Source organism: Anolis sagrei, chromosome X (assembly GCF_037176765.1).
Source record: "Anolis sagrei isolate rAnoSag1 chromosome X, rAnoSag1.mat, whole genome shotgun sequence".
Classification (NCBI taxonomy): domain Eukaryota; kingdom Metazoa; phylum Chordata; class Lepidosauria; order Squamata; family Dactyloidae; genus Anolis; species Anolis sagrei.
In genome coordinates this window covers 46,850,322-46,873,549 of record NC_090034.1, presented here as the reverse complement: position 1 = coordinate 46,873,549, position 23,228 = coordinate 46,850,322, and the positions used below count along the sequence as shown (strand labels likewise).

The 23,228-nt window shown below is 45.7% G+C and overlaps 2 protein-coding genes across 3 annotated transcripts in view; both read left to right on the top strand.

Moving 5' to 3' along the window:
• Positions 1-6,025, top strand: part of SCARF2 (scavenger receptor class F member 2) — a 37,393-nt gene extending 31,368 nt beyond the window's left edge. For both annotated transcript variants that reach the window (XM_060785347.2, XM_060785348.2), the window contains 2 exons: positions 2,855-3,007; positions 4,180-6,025. In XM_060785347.2, the coding sequence (XP_060641330.2) occupies positions 2,855-3,007; positions 4,180-5,369 (1,343 nt within the window). In that variant the 3' untranslated portion in view covers positions 5,370-6,025. The remainder of the gene's footprint in view (positions 1-2,854; positions 3,008-4,179) is intronic.
• Positions 6,026-8,496: 2,471 nt separating this feature from the next.
• On the top strand, positions 8,497-21,371 carry LOC132781263 (protein DGCR6). The gene is made up of 5 exons (XM_060785367.2): positions 8,497-8,855; positions 11,563-11,723; positions 14,558-14,658; positions 14,867-15,007; positions 20,968-21,371. Exons 1-5 carry the CDS (start codon positions 8,512-8,514, stop codon positions 21,049-21,051), a joined length of 831 nt encoding a protein of 276 aa, XP_060641350.2. The 5' UTR covers positions 8,497-8,511; the 3' UTR covers positions 21,052-21,371.
• The last annotated feature ends 1,857 nt before the right edge of the window (positions 21,372-23,228 follow it).

Sequence of the window (23,228 nt, the reverse complement as noted above, 5' to 3'; positions counted from 1 at the left end):
ACCCCGTGGGGATCAATGCTCTCAACACTGAATTTTCCATAGAATTTGGTACTGTCTGAGCAGAGGCCTGGGTCTCATCTGAGCGTTTGTGAGTAGGGCCGGATTTTTCTCATTTTGCCTTCCCCTCTGGCCAGAGCTCTATCTTCAGCCCTTCCAGACACAGCTCCTCTGAGCGGAGGGAGCCGCTTTCCCACCGAAAGCATAACAAGCCCTGTGTTTACAGAAGCATGCCGGGAAGGGGGTTTTCCCTCCCTTTCCAGAATAAGGGCTCCCTCTGTGCCGCCAAGGCACTGCCTGAATGGGCCTGTGTGTGCGCCTTTCCTGGCACTTGCCACTGGTCGGTGGCTTTGTATAAACAGGGGCAGCCAGAGCACGCTCCCCCTCCTTGGCGGACGCTGACTTTGCCTTGGTTGGATTGGTTCAGTGCCTAAAAGAACGATCCAGGCTTTCTCACTCAATTTTCTCCATTGCCCCTTCTGCCCCGATATTGATAAGAAAATTAAATTAAGTTTTGCCAGGCTGGGCCAATAAGTTTGCGATGGCGCTTAGCCAGACATTGAGACCCAAGCGGGAGGTTACGAAGACAGTTACTAAGTTTGGCTCTGGTGTACCTGAGTCATTTTCATCATCATCATCACCTCTCTTCTCCTGAATTCAGACTCAAGGTATCATAGAGCATCAAAGTCATGATGGTATACAGAAAAAGAGGCTAAAAATGAGCCTGAATGTGTCCTTTTTGGTATGCCTTCCTTTCTTAACTCTCACTGTTTTCATGATTGGTTCAAAAGAGGCTTGCTCTTGCTTTCCTCAAGGCTGAGAGAGTGTGACTTGTCCAAGGTCACCCAGTGAGCTTCTATGGCCAAGTGGGGATTCGAACCCTGGGCTCCAGTGTGCTAGTCCAAGGCTCAAGCCCCTACATGTTGCATCGAAAACTTTGCCAAAAATCTCAATGGGAGGAGAGCAACTTGGGTTTGTCCTAGCCTCCATAGGAAGGGAACGCTAGGGTGTAGCCAACAAGAAGGCCCTCTCAACCCAGGAGCCCTGTCATTTGTGGGAGGGGGACACACTCCCTCCTGAAGCGCTCACTCCAGAGCAGGCCTGGCCCGCTACTTCACCCCACAGCCAGAGGGTTGTTATTTCACTGGAAAGAAATGCCTGGGTCTCAGGCTTGTCTGTTTGCCTTGGCATGCAGGCCTTGCCATATGTTCTTTTGATTATCCAACTCTCCTCTGCAGAAATGGTGGGGACTAGGCCTTGCGAGTGGCTGGCGGCAGCAAGGGGGGACAGACCCCGGAGTTGGCTCAGAAATGAGAGCAAGCCGCCCCTCTCCTCCTTGTTTTGGTTTCTGAGACTTCGGAGTAAAGGGAAAGCAGGGGGGATGTCAGAACTATTGGAATAGGACTGTTCTTTGGTTGCCTTCAAACCAAGGTTGGATGAGCACCTCTCAGGAGTGTTTTAGCTGTACACGTTAGAACAGGTTTGGTCTAGGTGGCCACTGAAGTTCCCGTTCAAGTTGAGGATTGTCTTCCAAAAAGACACAGTGTGCCCCAGAAAACATTTATTTTTTAAATAATGAAGAGTGTGCTTCATATGTTGCTTTTTAAGTTCATTCCATCCCACAAGGCTCCCCCTGGGTCACTGAAGCCCAAAAGAACCATCTTTGTTCTGGATCCTCCTGCCTCTTCTTTTCTAGCCGCCTTCTCTCACCGCGATTGGAAAGAACGAAGGCAGAGGCCTCCTTTCCCACAAGGCAGGTCTTTGAGATCTGCAAAGCAAGGAAGACGGAGCGGGAGGAGGCAAGAGGCCCACCGGAAGTGGCACAGCTTTTGCTCTCGCTGGCGGTGTAATTTATTTGGCAAGAGCTTGGACCAGATGTCTGAGTGCCGAGCGGCTACAGGAAATGCGGCGTCCCCACGGGCTCTTCTTTGCACAGAAGCCGTCCTGTTTGGGGTCTTCTCAGCCTTGCGCTGTCAGAGCTGGGGGGGGGGCTCCCCCTCCAGTTGCTTTGGCAATGCATTCTGGGGCCGTGGAAGGGCTAGGTTCCATGGGAGATGTGCCGTCCAATTTCCTGGCACTTTCTCTTTTCCAGTCGGGCCTGAGTGTTGATTTGGCTACAATGTCCGTTGAGGCATAATTTGAATCTCTTGCCTGCAGAGCAAAATGACACCAAGCAATTACCCATATCGTTATTTTACGTGATGGTGGTTTTCTTACGCTGTCCCTGTATGGAAGGGGTGGGCAACCTGTGGCTCCCCACAGTCTTTTCTATTGCAACTCCCATAATCTCTTAGCACAGAGTATATATTCATGTATAAGTCATGTCTAGGCATGCATGAGTATAAGTCTAGACTTATTTATTTATTTATTTATTTGCGACATTTATATGCCTTATATTTCTATACTTATACACGAGTATGTATTGCATATGTCCGTATACATGTATAGGTATAGATTTATACTCATGTATAAGTCTAGAAATACTCATGTATATGTTTAGGCAACTAATGAGAACTGCTGCTCTAGCTGAATTCTGAAATTATTGTATATACTGTAGAAGTCATTTCCAGACATAGATGAGTATCAGACTAGACTTATACATGAGTATATACAGTAATTTTGGAATTCAGCCTGAGCAGCCTTTCTCGGTGGTTTTAAGAAAAGAAAAGGAGACTCTTTCAGCAGTGAACAGGAAGCTCTTCTTGGCTGGTGGTGGGTTTCCCTCTTGGTACTGTGTGAGAATACAAGACCACTCCACCAACTGGTCTTATGCCCCGGCTCCAACCGCATCCCTTTGGCTAGCATAACTGATGTCCCTGGAAAGGCCTCACTTCTCCACTGTCTTGATGTTTTGCAGTGGCTCACCATGACCTGGAGAACACCATGAACTGCAGCTTCATCGAGCCCCCCTCTGTGGTGGAGCAGCCATCCCCATCATGGTCTTCCCGGGGCTCCTTCTCATCCTTTGACACCACAGATGAAGGTCCCGTCTACTGCGTGCCGCATGAAGGTCAGTGATGGCTCAATGGGATGTGAAATACTTTTTAGAATTGTTACAATACAGTGAAATGACCCCCATATCACAGGGAAAGACCTCCTCTAGATACCTTTAATCACTCTAAATCTGACTCGGACCAGACAGTCCTTCCAATGTCACTGTGGCCCAAGGGATGCGGTTGGATAGTAGAACGTCAAAAGTATAGATAGGCAAGCTGCAGGAAGTGCTGGATGTTAGTTCCCATTATTCCTGAGGCTGATTGAAGTTTATGGGACTAGAAGTCCAGCTTTCCCACTTTGGTGTGATCTGGCAACACTTTGCTTGTGTTCAGTGAACTATTGCATCACAATTGACATGCAGCCTTCTGTAGGCAGAGCTGCTGAACCAGACCCTTTATTTACAAGTATGTACTGAGATGGCTGCTGAGAATGAACCTCCCAAAGATCCTTAACAAGCACACAAAGTTTCTTTGTCAAAATTCCATCTAGGCCACTGAGGATTAGAGTACTTAAAAGCAAGTCGGTTGGGACTGAAGCAAGTGTGCCCTTGCGGATGGCCCTGGACTCCAGCATCTTCCGTCTTGCAGCCCAACTGCGGCCATGCGGTCAATGACCGTCCCAGCAATTGCGCGCCTTCGTTCTTTCTCTCTCTCCTTTCTCTAATTTTGGCAATCGGGAACAGAGCAAAGGAATTTGGCCCTGGCCCAGCTCTGCCGCAACCCCGCTGTAGCAAATCACAGGCCGTCACCAAATAGCCCTGTAATGACTCAAGAATTCTAAGGCCACACATGCATGCCTTTGAAAGAAAACACAAAACCATAATTACAATAAAGCAAAACGCTTCCCACCCGGAAAAGTTTAACTCCTGTAATCCCAGTGTCTTCCTTTCCCAGGTGGGGGAAGAGAAACGAGCAAGGCACCTCTGCACTCGGCTCTTTCATTTACATTCGGCTTGCAGACCATAGCCAGGGTTTCTGAAATGTGGTCCTGCTGTTGAATTTTGTTTGTCTCACCCAGAGTTTCCCAAACTTTGTTTTCCAAGGGTTTGCCAGAAGTCTTTGCCAAATTGTCCAACTATCAGGAATTCTGGAGCTGAAGTCCAAAACACCTGGAGGACCAAAGTTTGGGAACGAGTGGTCTAGCCTATCAGCTAGCTATTTCTATTTATTTTTTCATCCTCTGCAGAAAGCGTGAATGACAGCAAAGACCGGGTTTCAGCCCCTTGCGGTGAGAAAACAGCCCCGGCTATCAGTGAGGACGAAGCTGGGGAGTACACTGTCTTGAAAGAGAGCAGCTCCATCCAGGCAGACAGCAGCGAGATGCCCCTGCTCAAGTCCTCTGACAGCGAGCGCTCCTCGTGCGGCTCCGGATCAGCCAGTGGGGCTCTGTATGCCCGGATTGCTCGCCTCTCTAAACAATCCCGGGAGGAGGATGAGAATGCCGTGGACAGTAAGGCTGCTAAGCCCCCATCACCAGAAAGGTCCAAACCCCCACCACCGGACCCCTCGACTAAGCCCAAAGTCTCCTGGATCCACAGCAAGTACAACTCTAACCAGTCCAATTCCCTGCCAGCCATCGGCCTGACGGATCTGTCAGAGCACAAACAAGGGCTGGCCAAGCGGAAGAGGAGCCCCAGTGAGGCCTCAGCCGGGTTGCATGGCAAATCGGATGATAAGGCGACCACCCGGGGCAAGGAGAAGGCCCCAAAGCACCCAAAGGAGCTCAGCTCTGAGGGAAAGAGCCAGTCGGCCTCCGGGGACCAGCCCCCACTGTCCAAACCAAAGCAGCGACATAAGAGTAGTCAGGACCAACTGGAGAACCTCAACGGCGCCGTCCAGAACGTCATCAAGAAGATGGGGAGTTACCTCCCAGCCGACAGGAAAGCAGGTGAAGCCCCCAAGAGCCCCGGTCATAGCAAGTCCCGCTCCGAAGTGATCCACCCACACTTGTCCTCAGAGGCAGCTACCTTGTTGGCCGCCCAGTTAAAGGAAAAGACTCAGAGCCTCAACCGAGGGGACGGTGGGAACCGGCAGAATGGGGTGAGCCCCTTGCCGGCTCAGCGGGAGAAGCCCACTCCTCCGCAGAAGGCAAAGCGCTCTGTGGCCACTGCCAGCCAGAAGTCCAGCAAGCCGGTCCTGCCAACCTCTCCCAACTTGCAGAAACTGATCAGCCCCATTGCCGAGGGAACCCCGACCAGCGACCCCAAGCGGGTGGAGAAGCAGAGCTCCAGCGGTGGTAGCCAAGACCCGGCCCCTGTGGCCAGCGACCAAGTGGTCAAGAGGACCCCCATCAAAAAACCGCCCAGGAAGAAGAGCCGGGAGGCAGCCACTGAACAGCCAAAAGCTTCCGTGACCCCCCCTCAGACTGTGCAATGAAGTTCCCGAAAGCCTTGCAAAGAGGACTGGGGCTGCGGAAATGGGACCAGACTCTGGAGTGTACCTCCCATCCATGGGAGATTGGACCAAGAGACCCAATGCACTTCTGATTTCATTCCTCTTTCATTGGGGGGGGGGGGTTGTGGCCCAAGCGCTGGCGCCTGGGATTCCAAACTGGAGGGAACGGGATGGGCGAGAGGGGTGTTGGGGCCTTCTTTGTAGCAGTATTATAATTGCATATGCCGTGCTTCTCTCCCTAGCGACGACAGAGTCGATATAATCTGCAGGATAGAGTCACGGGCTTTCTGTCACGTTGTTGGGGCCAGGAACAAGGAGCAGGACCTCCAGGAGTCAAGGAAGCGGGGAATGTGACCTTGCTTTTGGAGGTCTGCAGCCCCCAGAGCCTAGAGGGGTCACTACCTGAGACCTTACGTTGGGACTCATCCCCAGCTGGACATCGTGACAGCAGAACTTTGCCCATTGCTGGAAATAGGGGGATTATCCTCCCTCAGTCTAGGCATGGCAGGGGGACCGCTTGGCATCGATGGCTTGGCAACCCTGAGCCTCAGGTGCCCCAGCTGCGACGAGGACAGTATGGTACGCAAGTCTAGCATCTCCATGGAAAGCTTCCTCAATTAAAACAAAATGTATTTCTATGCCTGTTGTGTGTGATTTCTGTGCCTGTCCTTCCACCATGCTGTTTGGGTCACTAGCCACTTTTCACAGCGACTGCTGGCTGCTGCTTTTAGTTGCCATTTTGAATTCCGAAGAAACGGAGGGCTGGGCTTCAGGGCGGTGACAAAATAGGCTTTTGTAGGTAAAACAGCACTATTAGGATGCAATTTCTTTTGTGTTGGCACCCGATTCTCTTCACATAACTATGCATCCTTAACTCCGTAGTAGAGGCATTGCTCAAACCTCCTAGTAACTATCAAGAAGTATAATTGGACACTGATAAAAGTTTTCCCGACATGCATTGGTCTCCATGCCATTTCCTGCAGACAAAACCCACTTTGGTCAACATAAGGATAAATTCCAGCTGATTTGAATCCTTGTATTAATTTACTACTATGATCCCACGTTGCATACATCACCAGAACTGGGGTTGCCCAAGTACTTGCACTGAATGGCAACGCAACCATTTCTTCTACTTACACCCTGACTTTCCACAAGGGTAGGACGCAAGGTGACTTCCAGAACAAAGAAATACAAGTAAAACTACACACAGTATAACCTCTGTAACCACAAGACTGGTATCCATGGTTTTATGTCCAACAAGAGATACCCTCTCTGGGCATTTTCTAAGCCCTTTGGTGCAACTCTAATATTCTTGGGCCAGAGGTCCTTCATTTCAATCGGTCTCGCTATCGTCCCTTGCGGATATGAAGGCCATATTGTGTGCGGAAAACATATAGCGAAAAGTGAAGAGGAAGTTCAAGACGACTTTGGCTCGCATCCTGCTTTCTCGGCAGGGCTCCTTCCCCAGTTCTTCTCTCCTCCCCTTCCTTTGTTCTTGCGCTCCCTGTTTAGTCTGGGCCGGGAAGCACACACCCCGATGTCATCCGTCTTGGGCCAGATCTGGCTCTCATTAGGAGCCGCATGAGACGCCCCAGCTGATGCTTGCGCTGCTGCAGCGCCACTGGAAAGGGACGGCGGATGGCTGGATTGCCACAGATTTGGGGATGGAGAGGGGGGCCCAGAAGGGAAAGGAAGTCCCGAGTGCATGAGCCAGGCCTTCTGCGGGGCCATGCTGCCGCCTGAAGGGAACAAAGGGCTGCCACATCTCAACCGCACTCTTTGTGTCCAAGGGTTCTCATGTCTCAGCAAACTACAAAACTCCAGGATGCTGTCATGGCCACTGAAGTGGAATTGTGGTATGATACCCAAGTGGTGTTAATGCGGTAGCTGTAAGTCCTCCACAGAGGCAAGCTTCCCATTTATGGATGTGTCCGCTGGGGGCAGCAAAGGGACCGACCATTGGGGTACTGCAGCCCCCCAGGAGAAGGCACTCCGGAGCTCATGGGGAACCTGCCATCTTCTGCACTAACAATATTATTTATTTATTTATTCATTTGTGATATTAATATACCGCTTTTCTCACCCCTGGGGGGACTCAAAGCAGTTTACAACATCATAATGGCAAAATTCAATGTCAAACATACATGGAGGTACTACATCACACTAGAGAAAAAAATCCACTTTAAATCCGGTTTCTGCCTCCTGCAGAATTTGTAGTTAAGTGAGGCTGTTAAAGGCTCCTCCCTAAACTACAAACCCCAGAATTCTGCAGGAGATAGAAACCAGATTTTAAAGTGGGTTTTTTCTCTAGTGTGATGAAGCCTATAATATCTAAACAATAAACATATAAACTATACGTTAACATCATTAAGACCATTAAACAGAAGACATAAGCAACTTTTAGATATTAAGACATAGAGTTAAAATACCTAATATAAACATTAAAATCACATGATCCAGAATTGTAAACCAAGGCCATTTCAATTGTCAATTGCACATATTTCCTATTTATTAATGATAATAGGCATATTTGCTGCTCCGAGCAAGAACACTATATTGATGATGATGACGATGATTATTATTATTATGTAAATTAGCTGCTCCAATTGAGACCATTATTATTCGACAAATGTGCTGCTCCAAGCGAGAACACTAAATTATTATTATTTTACTGCCACAAAAGCACAGTATGTCATAGCAAACGAGATCTATATGCTGGATTCCGTATCACAAAATCACAAGTCGAACACTTCCCAAGCATCTAGGACTGTGTGATGTATTTGCGAATGATGCGTGCAGATCCAAGTAAGCTGGCCTTTTGCAGTTGAGAGATCATGATATTATTATTATTATTATTATTATTATTATTATTATCTAAATTTGCTGCTCTAATTGCGACTATTATTACTATTATTATTATCATTAGGCAAATGTGCTGCTCCAAGTGAGAACACATTATTATTATTATTATTATTATTATTATTATTATTATTATTATGTAAATGTGCTGCTCCAATTGAGACTATTATTATTATTAGACAAATGTGCTGCTCCAAGTGAGATTGTTGTTGCTGCTGCTGTTGTTGTTGACGTGCAAACTGTTCCAACTAAGCACACTCTGCCCATGCTCAGAGACCCTCGCGCCGCCCTGGAGGAGGCCTCAGTGCCGGCCCGCCTTCTCTGCTGTCTCTCCTCTCTGAAGCCGCCGCAGCGCCGCCGTCCGGACTCTGCTGGCCCAGCGCGAGGCCTAGGCCCAAAGCCGGGGCCTCGCGTGACCCCCCTCCCCAACATGGAGCGCTTTGGGCCGCCTTTCATCTACGACGACGCCGGGGATGCGGCCGGGGGAGTAGGCCTCGCGGGCTACGGAAGCGGAGGAGGAGGCGGCGGAAGCGACCGGACAGCCCGACAACAAGCCCGGCATTATCAGCTCCTCTCCGAGCTGCAGACCCTGGTCAAGGCTCTGCCCAGGTGAGAAAGAGGAGTAGGCCTCAAAGCCTCGGTATTTCCTAAATGGGGTTGCCGGCTTTCGAGCTCCATCGAGCAGAGAAGTCTCCCACCTCGGAACCACAGCATAATTATAATTCAGGCATGTTATGTATTCATTTTTCTACCCCATAATATCTAAAACTTTAATATCTTATAATTATCGCATTTCTCTTTATTCATTTATTTGTATTTCCCCCAAAATATCTACAGCCTTGACATCTTTTAATTCTAGCATTTGTATTTGTTCATTTATGTGTAGTCCCTTCCCCTCCAAAAATGTCAACATTTTTATTAGCTTATAATTCTGGAATGTTATTTATTTGTAATTTCTCCCAGAAAATATCTATGCTTTTAATAGCTTATAATTACTGGGTTGTTGTAAGTTTTTCGGGCTGTATGGCCATGTTCCAGAAGCATTCTCTCCTGACGTTTCACCCACATCTATGGCAGGCATCGTCAGAGGTTGTGAAGGCTGTTGGAAACTAGGCCAGTGGGGTTTATATATAAACCTGTGGAATAATGTCCAGGGTGAGAGAAAGAACTGTGTCTGTCTGAGGCAAGTTTGAATGTTGCAATTGACCACCTTGATTAGCACTTAATGGTCTTGCAGCTTCAAAGCCTAACTGCTTCCTGCCTGGAAGCATCCTTTGTTGGGATGCGTTAACTGGCCCTGATTGATTCCTGTCTGGAATTCCCCTGTGGTTTTTTTAGTGTTGCTCTTTATCTACTGTCCTGATTTTAGTGTTTCATAATACTGGAAGCCAGATTTTGTTCATGTTCATGGGCCAGCACCTCCGAACAAAGGTTTCCCCCAGGCAAGAAGCAGACAGTCTTTGAAGCTGCAAGACAATTCAATTCTAATCAAGGTGGCCAATTGCAACATTCACAGTTGCCTCAGGCAGACAAGAGTTCTTTCTCCCACCCAGGACATTCCACAGATATATAAACCTCACTTGCCTAGTGTCCAGCTGTTCCCTCAACCTCTGAGGATGCCTACCATAGATGTGGGTGATATGTCAGGGGAGAATGCTTCTGGAACATAGCCATAAACTCACAGCAACCCATTTGGTTAGTTATTTGTAATTATTCCCAAAATACATACTTCATAGTTTATAATTCTGGAATATTTAGTTATTTATTTGTAATTTCCCCCCAGAAAATATCTATGCCTTTAATAGCTTATAACAGACAAGCATCCCGAGCTCTGAGGATTACCTGGGAAGGAATCCCACTGGAGCATTGCAGCACACCTAAATACCTGGGAGTCACTCTGGACCGTGCTCTGACCTACAAGAAGCACTGCCTGAATATCAAGCAAAAGGTGGGTGCTAGAAACAATATCATACGAAACCTTACTGGCACAACCTGGGGATTACAACCACACACAGTGAAGACATCTGCCCTTGCGCTATGCTACTCTGCTGCTGAGTATGCATACCCAGTGTGGAACACATCTCACCACGCTAAAACAGTGGATGTGGCTCTTAATGAGACATGCCGCATTATCACAGGGTGTCTGCACCCTACACCACTGGAGAAACTACACTGCTTAGCCGGTATTGCACCACCTGACATCCGCCGGGAAGTAGCAACCAATAGTGAAAGGACCAAGGCAGTGACATCTCCAGCTCATCCCCTGTTTGGGTATCAACCAGCATGTCAACGACTTAAATCAAGAAATAGTTTTCTAAGATCTACAGAGACACTCGCTGGAACACCCCAGCAAGCGAGAGTCCAAAAGTGGCAGGCTCAAACCCAGAACCTCAATCAATGGCTGATACCAAATGAGAGACTCCCCCCCTGGGCACACAGAAAACTGGGCGACTTGGAAGGCGCTGAACAGACTGCGTTCTGGCACCACGAGATGCAGAGCTAATCTTAAGAAATGGGGCTACAAAGTGGAATCCACGACATGCGAGTGTGGAGAAGAGCAGACTACAGACCACCTGCTGCGATGCAACCTGAGCCCTGCTACATGCACAATGGAGGACCTTCTTGCACTCCAAGTGGCCAGATACTGGTCAAAGGATATTTAATTAATTACCAAGCTTGCAAACGTTGTGTTTTGTCTGTCTGTTTGTTTGTTTTGTTAAAAATGTAATACAAATGTCTGGTTGCTCCTGACACGATTAAATAAATAAATAAATGAATAGCTTATAATTCTGGAATATTTAGTTATTTATTTGTAATTTTCCCCCAGAAAATTTCTATACCTTTAATAGCTTATAATTCTAGAATATTTAGTTATTTATTTGTAATTTTCCCCCACCCCTAAACATCTATGCCCTTAATAGATTCTCATTTCGAAATATTTAATAAATTATCCTTAATAGATTCTCATTCTGGAATATTGAGTTATTTTATTTCTAATTTCCCTCCCAAATATGTATGTCCTTATAATGCTGGTGTTTTGGAAGTCACCTTTCTAAACAGTTGCCCTTTGGAAGGATTCGGGGAAAAAATCCAAATCCATAGTGGCTTTGAGTCTCCTTTGGGATTGATAAAGCAGGGTATAAATAAACATAATAATAATAATTTTAAGTTGTCTCCCTCCATTGATTTGCCTTTGAGTGATTCCTGGGGCTGAAGAAGGCAGTTTTTTTTTTTCGTAAATGGCTTGCCTCTTTGGCGTCTTTTTGTGATTCCTCCCTCTTTCTCCCTCCCTCCCTCCCTTCTGTTCCTTCTCCAGCTCCTGCCAGCAGCGGCTGTCCTACACTATCCTCAGCGACCTGGCCTTGGCACTCATCGACGGGACGGTCTTTGAAATCGTGCAAGGTTTGCTGGAGATCCAGCACTTGACGGAGCGCAACCTCTACAACCAGCGGCTCACGCTGCACAGCGAGCACCGAGGCAAGCCGTGGTTGGGGCACCAGCAGCTCAAAAAGCCAATACCATCCTCAACTGTGTCAATAGGAGTCTAGTGTTGAGATCGGAGATTTCCAAACTTTTAATATTGATGACACGCACCTGCCTCCTTTGGCGACATGGTATTTCTGCCTGAACCGATGTCTGGAGGCAGTAATGGCCTGGATGAGGGTAAACAAATTGAAACTGAATCCAGATAAGACAGAAGTAGTACTAGTCTCCTGTAGGATGGATCTGGGAATAGGGGGAAAACCAGAGCTAGATGGGGTTACACTCCCCCTGAAAGCGCAGGTTCACACTTTGGGGGTGATTCTGGATTCCTCTCTAAACCTGGAAGCCCAGGTTGTGGAGATTGCCTTGGTTACATCCCGCCTGGACTACTGTAATGCGCTCTACGTGTGTCTGCCTTTGAAAACGGCTCAGAAGCTTCAGTTTGTCCAAAAATCGGCAGCTAAGCTGTTAAAGGGAGTGGATATAAGGGAACATACTACCCCGCTCCTGAAACAGATACACTAGCTTCCAATTAGTTTCCGAGCCCGATTCAAAGTGCTGGTTTTGACCTTTAAAGACCTTCACGGCATCTGTCCAGATTACCTGAGATATCGGGTTCCTGTATATACACTGGGGAGAGTACAAAGGTCCAGTGGGGAATTGCTGGTATCCTGTAGCATTCGAGACACTTTCCACCTAAAGTCTGCTAGAGAGTGGTTCTTCTGGGGAGTGGCCCCCTCTCTTTGGAATGCCCTCCCAGGAAAGATTAGATCTAAACCCTCTCTGTTGGTATTCAGGAAGAGCCTAAAAACCTTCCTTTTCAAGGAAGTAATCGGGGGAAACTAGTGATAATTATATCCAAAGGTTAAGAAGGCCATTCGACTCCATTAGGTTTTATCAGGGTGGTTTTATCTTATCTTGTTGGGATTTTAACAGCACCTGATAATATTTATGGTTTTAACTTGTTCTTAATTTTATATTGTATGTTTTTATTTACTGTTAACCACCTTGGCCCCTTGATTGGGAGAAAGGCGAGATACACATTTCATAAATAAATAAATAATTTCGGTTGTACTGGCAAGCTGGAGGTTGAAACCCTTTCAAGAGTTTCATTATATATATATATATATATATATATATATATATATATATATATCATAACATCTATTGACTCAAGTCTAATGTGCCATCAAATCTAATACACACCTCCATTTTCAAAACCGTGAAACCAAAAAAAAGGGGTTGCTGGCAAATGTAATGCGCAGCAACAAAACGTTCCTTCTGAATAATTTGGCCGAAAAAAGGTGCGCATTCCTGTTGCTGCCTGCTTAGGATTTCTTCTTTCAAAAGTGAGCACCAAAGCTTTCTGCCACGAAAAAGAAAACCTTGGGGTGCATTTATGCTACAGAATGAATCAATTTTAACTGCTTTGGTTTCAATGCTGTGGAGTTGTGGGGATGTAGTTTGACAAGATCCTGTGCCTTCTCTGCCAAAGGATGCGGATGCCTCACGAGACTACAGATCCTAGCATTGCATAGTACTGAGCCATGGCAATTACATAAGAGATGAGGTCCCTCAAAGAGGAGCTGCAGACGCTCCTGAAGTAGCTTCTCCTTTTATTCCTTTGGCTCATCAGTAAGATGACAGTATTACATGAATCTAATGTGCACCCTAATTATGAGAAGGTCATTTAGCTCAAAAAAAGGTGAGCACTAGATCTGAGTAAATACGATATATATTGTATAATTATATATCATATATTTACGTCTCATATACTGTAATCTTTACTGTATAAACAAAGTTTTAAAATGTTTCCTTTCCACTTAATATACTACAGTTGATTCCTCTGTAGTTTCCTTTATCGCCACTCCATGGGGTTCATCACAAACATTGTTGTCACCAGATTTTCTTGTCCTGATTAGAAACTTATACATTTCAGTGGTCATTACTGCAGCTCAATCAACAAACTCTGTCAATTATCAAAGTTATAGCAGTACCTACACTTGAACAGCACCAGCACTCCACTTCTGTAGGAATTGAACCCCTCTGGAGGTTTTTTAATGGAGGCTGGATGGCCATCTGTTGGGAGGGCTTTGACTATGCCTTCCTTAATGGCAGGAGGGTGTTGGACTAGATGCCCTTTGAGAGTTTCCAAAACTGGTGAAGTATAAACTACCTAGGGGTCCAGTGGTGTCTCCTCCTCTGGATGTTTTTGAACTGAGGCTGAACGGCCATTTGTCAGAAGGGCTTTGACTGTGTCTTCCAGCCAGGCAGCCTCTGTTTATAGGAATGGGAAAGGGGGGAAGAAGTATTTTTCATGCGACACCCTTGTGCAACACACAGTTTGGAAAGCTCTGGTCTCTATTGGGAGAAGGTGTAGTCCCTCTCTTTTCTGCTTTTCTCAGACCTCCCCCATCTCCTCCTTTGGAGGTTTTGGAACAGAGGCTGATGGCCATCTGCTGGGAGAGCTTTCATTGTGCCTTCCTGCACAGCAGAGGGTTGGGCTAGATGACCTTTGGGGACTCTTCCAACTCTAGGACTCTTATAGAGTGACAAGGGAGCCATGCTGGGGGTTCCAAAGTGTGGGCGCAGCCATGTCAAGGCCCTGTAGTGTCCAGGAAGCTGCTGATGTTGACTATTTTAAGTGCTGGACAATCGGGAAGGAATAGAAAGGCATCGTTCCCGTAGCAGACCATTTGCAGGAGTCCCTTGCTGCTGGCCATTGCTTCTCATTGTCTGGAACAAAGGTCCCGCCTGGGGCCAAACAGACCACACATCTTTGTGGCTCGGGAATAAATGGCGCTCTCTTGGGTTTTGTCTCCTGACAGCCCTGAAGCAAGAGATGCTGCACAAGCACAAGGATGCCCAGCAGTGCTGCAAGCCTCACAACCTGCCCCTGCTCAAAGCTGCACAGCAGAGGGAGCTTCAGGTCAGAGTCGCCTTTGGGGCAGAGACGGTCATCTGTCGGGAGGACTTTGATTGTGTCTCCCTGCCTGGCAGGTTTGGGGTTGGACTAGATGGCATTTGAGGGGATCCCTTCCAGCTCGAGGATCCTATGCAAGGTGAATGGGGTTCCCTCCATCCCTTTTGGGTCTGAAAGTTCTGTGCTCTCAGCTGGGTCTTTCTCCTCTACTCAGGCCATGGAGCAGCGCATCCACAATGAGCAGCTGATGATGGACAAGAAGATTGTCTTGGAGCTGGACCAAAAAGTCGTGGACCAGCAGAGCACCTTGGAGAAGGCGGGTGTCTCCGGGTTTTACATCACCACCAACCCGCAGGTCAGTGCCCACCACAGCCGAGCAACTCCACTGAGTCCAACGGGGCCTTTCTGGGTATTTTTTTATGGGCAAGAATGGTACCCGACCTTGGATTTGAAAGCGGGGTGGGGAAAATGCAGCTGCCAACCTGACTTTTGTATATTTTATTGAAATTATTTAAACCATCAAAACAGTGAAATAGTGAGAACAATACCATTATAGGAAAGAAGAGAAAGAAGAAAAGGAAAAAGAGAAGAGAAGAGAGAAAATAAAAATAAAAATTGACTTCCATTCCATCTTGGTTAATGTCCTTTCTTTTAGTCAAAACCTTTTTAAATAAAAATGTTTATTTTCCAGATAGTTGTGAAAGAGATCCCAATTTTTAATATATTTCCCATATTCTTCTTCAATAAAAATGTCAATTCGTCCATGTCTTTTATTTCTCTCATTTTGTCCAACCACAGTTCTGTGGATGGATTTTGTTCTTGTTTCAATTCCTTTGCGAAAACAATTCTGGCGGCTGTCGTGATAAATGTAAAAAGTTTGTCTTCCTCCTCACTTAATTGTAACTCTAAATCCGTAAAACCTAAGAGGTAATATTCTGGTTTTTTGGAGAAGTCTCTTTTTAAAAATATTTTGCGTCTCTTCATGAATTTTTGTCCAATATTTGGATGCTATTTTACAAGTCCGCCACATATGATAAAAAGATCCAACTTGCTCATGACATTTCCAGCACATGTCTGATACATTTTTATACATATGGGCCAATTGTTTAGGTGTGGTATACCACCTGTGGAACATTTTTAACCAACTTTCTTTTGGGTCCATTGCATAAGTATACTTCAGTTTTTTGCTCCACATTTGTTCCCATTCTCTTATTTGAATTGGTCCTCTTAAATTTTGAGCCCATTTGATCATACAGGATTTAATCTGTTCTTTTTCGGTTAGCCAAATCAATAATATATTATAGATATTTGATATTAATTTCTTCTCCAATTTTAATATCTTCTCCCATCTTGATTCCTCCCAATTAAATCCCATTTTTTTATCTTGGTTATAATAGTCTCTAATCTGTAAATAATGCAACCATGTAATGTTAAGAAATTTCTTTTTTAAATCTTTGTGGGGTTTCATATTATTTGAATTTTTAATTAATATATCTCTATAAGTTGGCCATTTTCGCCATCCCAGAAGTCTTCTCTGATGGGCCTTCATCAGGGAGACCCACTATGGGTCTCCACTATGGGTGGATCTTGTTTTGACAAAGAAAGGTATGGAAACAACCTCCAAATGTGCCAAACCAGCCCTTTTCACTAGCCATCCCTTGCCACGCATTGCTGTGGCCCAGTCTGTTGATCTGGCAAATAAAGTAATGAGAAAGTGTTGGTTTCTAATATATGTAATTTCTTAATGCTTGTGGGTAAACAGCATTTCTTGTTGTTTGTTTGTCAGTGTTGACATAGAGATTGTCTGATTTGCCCACTCTGGAACATATTTATTTATTTATTTATTTATCGTGTCAGGAGCAAGCCAAACAGTAGTATTGCATTTTTAACAAACAAACAAACAAAACACAAAGTTTGCAAGCTAGGTAGTTGATTAAATGTCCTTTGACCAGTAGCTGGCCACTTGGGAGTGCCTCTGGTGTTACTATAAGAATGTCTTCCATTGTGCATGTAGCAGGGCTCAGGTTGCATCGCAGCAGGTGGTCTGTAGTTTGTTCTTCTCCACACTCGCTCAAGCAGGGAGTGTGGATTCCACTTTGTAGCCCCATTTCTTAAGGTTGGCTCTGCATCTCGTGGTGCCAGAGCACAGTCTGTTCAGTACCTTCCAAGTCGTGCAGTTTTCTGTGTGCCCAGGGGGGAGTCTCTCATTTGGTATCAGCCATTGATTGAGGTTCTGGGTTTGAGCCTGCCACTTTTGGACTCTCGCTTGCTGAGATGTTCCAGTGAGTGTCTCTGTAGATCTTAGAAAACTATTTCTTGATTTAAGTCATTGACGTGCTGGCTGAATACCCAAACAAGGGATGAGCTGGAGATGTCACTGCCTTGGTCCTTTCACTGCTACTTCCCGGCGGATGTCAGGTGGTGCAATACTGGCTAAACAGTGTAATTTCTCCAGTGGTGTAGGGCGCAGACACCCTGTGATAATGTGGCATGTCTCATTAAGAGCCACATCTACTGTTTTAGCGTGGTGAGATGTGTTCCACACTGGGCATGCATACTCAGCAGCAGAGTAGCATAGCGCAAGGGCAGATGTCTTCACCGTGTCTGGTTGTGATCCCCAGGTTGTGCCAGTCATCTTTCGTATGATATTGTTTCTAGCGCCCACTTTTTGCTTGATATTCAGGCAGTGCTTCTTGTAGGTCAAGCATGGTCCAGAGTGACTCCCAGGTATTTGGGTGTGCTGCAATGCTCCAGTGGGATTCCTTCCCAGGTAGTCCTCAGAGCTCGGAATGCTTGTCTGTTCTTAAGATGAAAAGCACATGTATGTGTTTTAGATGGATTAGGGATCTGCTGGTTTTCCCTGTAATAGGCAGTAAGAGCACCTAGAGCTTCTGTTCAACCATCTCAAAGCTCCCTGCTTGAGCGGTAATGGTACGATCATCAGCATAAATGAAACTCTCTGTCCCTTCTGGCAGTGGCTGGTCATTTGTGTAAATGCTGAACATTAATGGAGCAAACACACTCCTCTGAGGCACGCTCCTCTGGAACATGCAACATATAATTGTCCTTCTTTAGGGGCCCCTTTCAAATTTATTATACTATGTCTGTCATATACATATATATGTGTGTGCGTGAATCATATACTGTATATCTATTTATAGCTGGATGGCTCTTTGTCAGGAGGGCATTGATTATGTTTTCTTGCTCTGGTGAAGGGAGTTGGACTGGATGACCTTAAGGCAGCATTTCTCAACCTGGGGGTCGGGACCCCTGGGGTGGTCACGAGGGGGTGTCAGAGGGGTCGCCTAAGACCACCAGAAAACAAAGTATTTTCTGTTGGTCATGGGGGTTCTGTGTGAGAAGTTTGGCCCAATTCTATTGTTGGTGGGGTTCAAAATGCTCTTTGATTGTAGGTGAACTATAAATCTCAGTAACTACAACTCCTAAGTGTCAAGGTCTATTTCCCCCAAACTCCATCTGTGTTCATATTTGGGCATATGGAGTATTCGTGCCAAGTTTGGTCTAGATCCTTCATTGATTGAGTCCACATATGTCTCTGGATATAGGTGAACAACAACTCCAAAACTCAAGGTCCATGCCTACCAAATCCTTCTAGTGTTTTCTGTTGGTCACGGAAGTCCTGTATGCCAAGTTTGGTTCAATTCTGTCGTTGGTGGGGTTCAGAATGCTCTTAGATTGTTGGTGAACTATAAATCCCAGCAACCTCAACTCCCAAATGACAAAATCAATTTTTTGATTGATGGTCAGTCCTTGGATTAGTAGGTATCTTGTGGCCAAATTTGGTGAAAATTCATCCAGCAGATTTTGAGTAATGATGTCACTCAAAAAATACAGAGCATTTATATATGGGTAGATAGACTAGAATCCCAAAGTTGGAAGAGACTCCAGAGAAGGAGATTCCATCAGCAGCAGCATCATTAACTAAGATGATGATGATGATTATTATTATTACTATTATTATTACTATCATGATGATAATGATGATGATGATGAAATAATAGATTTGGAAGAGATCACCAAAGGCCATCTAGACTATTCCTTTTCCATCATACAGAAAGACACAATCAAAGCCCCCCTGACAGATGGCTCTCCAGCCTCTGCTTAAAAGCCTCCAGAGAAGAAGACTCCGGCATCATCTTGACTATTACTAGGCAACAAAAATTGAAAAAAATAATCAGTTCCCAGTTTGAAAGTGTTATTTCCTGTTTAATTATTCAGTATTTACTATGAAAGTAGTTTTTCTACTCCAGAAACTTTGTTTCTGTGGCTGTCACAAACCAGGTTGAATTGTTTGAGACTCAATGATGAGATACTTATGGCTGCAGGATGTCCCTCCCACAGAAACAAAGTTTTTGCAGTTTAATCAATTTTCCCCAGGTTTTTATGAGAGAACTAATTAGGAAATGGCATTTATAACCCAGGAACAAACATGTTACATAATGTCATCAAAGGTGATGATGGTTGACTCTGAAAGTTGGAAGAGACCCCCAGGGGCAATCTAGTCCAACCCCCTTCTGCCAGGCAGGAAGACACAATCAAAGCCCTCCCAACAGATGGTCATTCAGCTTCCGCTGACAAGCCTCCAGAGAAGGAGACTCCAGTCCTGTTGAAAATGGCAACAAGAAATGACTCAACATCACTTCCAATTGCCCTTTGGGAAGGATCTGGGAGCAGTGTCAGTCCCCATGTTGTTTCCTCCAATAGAGCCATAGAAGATTAGATAAACTATCTCCTGGCTGTTACTTTAGTGATAGAATCATAGAATCCTAGAGTTGGAAGAGACCTCATGGACCATCCAGTCCAGCCCCATGCCAAGAAGCAGGAAAATCTCATTCAAAGCACACACACACCCCCTCAAAAAAAAAAAGATGGCCATCCAACCTCTGTGTAAAAGCCTCCACCACACTCCGGGGCAGAGAGTTTCACTGCTGAACAGCTCTCACAGTTATGAAGTTCTTCCTAATGTTCAGGCAGAATCTCCTTTCTTTCCTGTAGTTTGAAGCCATTGTTCCATTACGTCCTAGTCTCCAGGGCAGCAGAAAACAAGCTTACTCCCTCCTCCCTACAACTTCCCCTCACATCTTAATAAACGGCCCTCATCATGTCGCCTCTCAGCCTTCTCTTCTACAGGCCAAACATGCCCAGCTCTTTAAGCTTTCCTCATCGGGCTTGTTCTCCAGACCCTTGATCATTTTAGTTGCCCTCCTCTGGATACATTCCAGCTTGTCAATGACTTCCTTCTGTTTGTTGGCTGTTCCCAAAATGATGATAACCTAGGTTTCTGGACTTTTCCCTTCACTTACCTTGTGAGCGATAGGCATGTCTCGGAGCATCCCAAACCCAATACACTGAGATCCCTCCCAATATGTCCCTAGGCTTCCTGCCTCGGTCCTCATTCATACATTTATGAGCTGCTTTGCTACAAATATGGCTCTGAGTGGCACAAACAGTGTGCCGCAGAATTATCAGGTCATTGTGGGCCTTCATGCAAAGTGTGGGGCTTTCTGTGGCTCTGTTTGGGTTTGAACGGAATGGGCCTCGCCGGGCTATGCATTAGGGCTGGGCAACCACGGAAAAATTTGTTTCTAAAATTGATTCGTTTTTTGGGGGTTTTTGCGTTTTGATTTTTAAAAGAATTCCAAATTTTTTCTTTAAAAAAGTTCGATATTTACGAAATTTCATAAATTACGAAACAATTACGAAACAATTACGAATCGATTCATTAATGGCGGACGCGACCGCGCAATACGCTAAAAAAACTCCAAATGGGACAGGGGGAACTTCTGAAGCTTCCCTCTCCCTATGTTGTTGACTGTTGGTGTGATATTTATAATTTTTTTTCACTGATTAAACAAACAACAACTATAAAACTTGCCCCAGACATGCGGAAATAATAACGAAACGATTTCAAAATGATAACGAAACGAATACAAAACGAATTTGAACCAATTACGAAACGAATTAAAAAATTCGTTTCGTTTTTTAATTGCTCCTGAATGGTTCATTATCGCTTCGTTATAAAAAAATACGAATTTTTTAACGAATTACGAAATTACGAAACGAAACCGCCCAGCCCTACTATGCATCCCAGGACCTGCACAGCAAGGAGCCTCGTAGAGGTCCCAAACCGGTCTAAATAGAGCTGTGCAAGCATCGTGTATGAAACAAGGATCAGGATCGAATGTGTGTTTTTTGCTCCTTCGGGCGTTTTGACATTTGAGGCAAGTGGGCGGCGGAAGGCAATACATTCTGTTCCAGAGGGATGATCTTCTTTGAATTGTTTTCCTTCGGCAGGAACTGACGCTCCAGATGAATATGCTGGAGCTCATTCGGAAGCTGCAGCAGAAGGAGGCACAGCCGAGGAAGCCTTTCTCTTGAGGAGGCCCTAGAGCCGGGTTCAAGTCACCTTGCAAGAGAGAGAGGTTTCTTTTTGTATTTCGAAGGAAATGGGAATGAGAGAGAAGGCTTGCAGAGACGACAGACGCTTTTAGCCACCTGCGATTCCCACCTAAAGCCTCAGAACTCGAGATTGATTTCTCCGATTTGTCCCAATTTGGTCCGAGCTTGAATCTGGGAGTTGTCATCCCAACGTCATTCTTCCAAGCTCAAGGTTTTTTTCAAGGCGTTTGTTTTTGAAATGGGGCAAAAACATGCAATAAAATGGACCGGATGGCCTCCATTCAGGAAAAATATTAAAAGGCTCCGTAGAGTTTTTCTGCTGAAACGTTATGAAACGGAAACTTTATGAAACTTGACATGAATGGCGTGCAACCCCAGCTTTGACTACTATGGTGTCCTGGGAGTTGTAGTTTTACAAGGTCTTTTGCCTTCTCTGCCAAAGAATGCCGAAGTTTAATCCTCAGGGTCCCATAGCAGTTCAAATGGGACAAACGACATTTGTTTTAGTGTGAATGCCCTTTGGACTCCAGGTCCTATAGAACAGTGAAGGTTTCTCAGCACACAGTATTTTCTGTTGGTCATAGGGGTTCTGTGTGGAAAGTTTGGCCCAATTCCATTGCTGGTGGGGCTCAGACTGTTCTTTGATTGTACATGAACTATAAAACCCAGCATCTACAACTCCCAAATGTCAAGGTATATTTTCCCCAAACTCCGCTAGTGTTCACATTTGAGCAAATTGAGGATTTGTGCCAAGTTTGGTCCTGATCCATCATTGTTTGAGTTCACAGAGCTCTCTGGATGTAGTTGAACTACAACTTCAAAACTCAAGGTGAATGCCCACCAAACCCTTCCAGTATTTTCTGTTGGTCATGCGAGTTCTGTGTGCCAACTTTGGTTCAATTCCATCGTTAGTGGAGTTCAGAATGCTCTTTGATTGTCGGTGAACTATAAATCCCAGCAAGTACACCTCCCAAATGACAAAGTCAATCCCCTCCCCAACCCCACCAGTATTCAAATTTGAGCATATCGGGTATTGGTGCCAAGTTTGGTCCAGTGAATGAAAATACATCCTGCCTATCAGATATTTACATGATGGTTCATAACAGTACCAAAATTACAGTTATGAAGTAGCAACAAAACTAATGTTATGGTTGGGGGTCACCACAACATGAGGAACTGTATTAAGGGGTTGTGACATCAGGAAGGTTGAGAATCACTGTCATATTGTATTAGTCGCACACACAGACACATATCCAGGTTCTGTATCATCTGCCAACTGGATTGGCATCCCCGCCACTCTGTCACTGGAGTCACTGATGAGAAATCTTGGAAAGCGTTGGCACCAGGAACCCGGCCGCTGATGCCCACTCTGGGGGCACCTCCCTTCCAAAGCTGCCTGAAAGGAAAATCCCCCATTCTTCAATGCACCAGGCATCTTGGCGATTGAGAAGATCTGTTCTGAGACAGGAAGTATCCGGTCTGAACAAGGAAGAGTGCCCTCTGGTCTTTCCCTGGCATTTGGCTTGGCACACAGCGGAAGCTGCAGGAGGGTTGGGTTTCACCTGCTGGACTTGAAAGGCAGACAATAGGAACTCAGAGGGAACGAGGAGGAGCTCTTTGGCTGTTGTTGCAACTCCCAGCTGGCTGGGGATTCTGGGAGTTGTCCAAAAGGGGCACCAACCTGGCAGTCTGGTCTGTCTTTTGCAGGGGAGGAGGAGGTCCCAGGTTCAATGGGTTGATTTAGAAGGGCTGGGGGATTCTGGGCATCCAAAGGGGAGAAATCCACACCTCTGCCTTTTGCAGGAGGGAGGGTCTTACTTGAGGATTCTGGGAGTTGCAGTCCCTACAGGGAACTCCCAAGGAAAAAGATGGTGGCAATGATCATAATACCTTCACCATCATCATCATAAGGTGGATTCTGGGAATTGTAGTCCACACTAAGCACTGACAGCCCTTTGAGTGCCCTTTGCAGGGAGGGGAAAGAGGAGACAGGGTTCCTTCCTTTGGACCTTCTTAAGGTGGAAGGTAGATTCTGGGAATTGTAGTCCACCCTAATTATTGACAGCTGGCAGCTCTTTGCAGGGAGTGGAAAGAGGAGGCAGGGTTCCTTTCTAATTAATGGGAAGGGGGAATGTGGATTCTGGGAATTGTAGTCC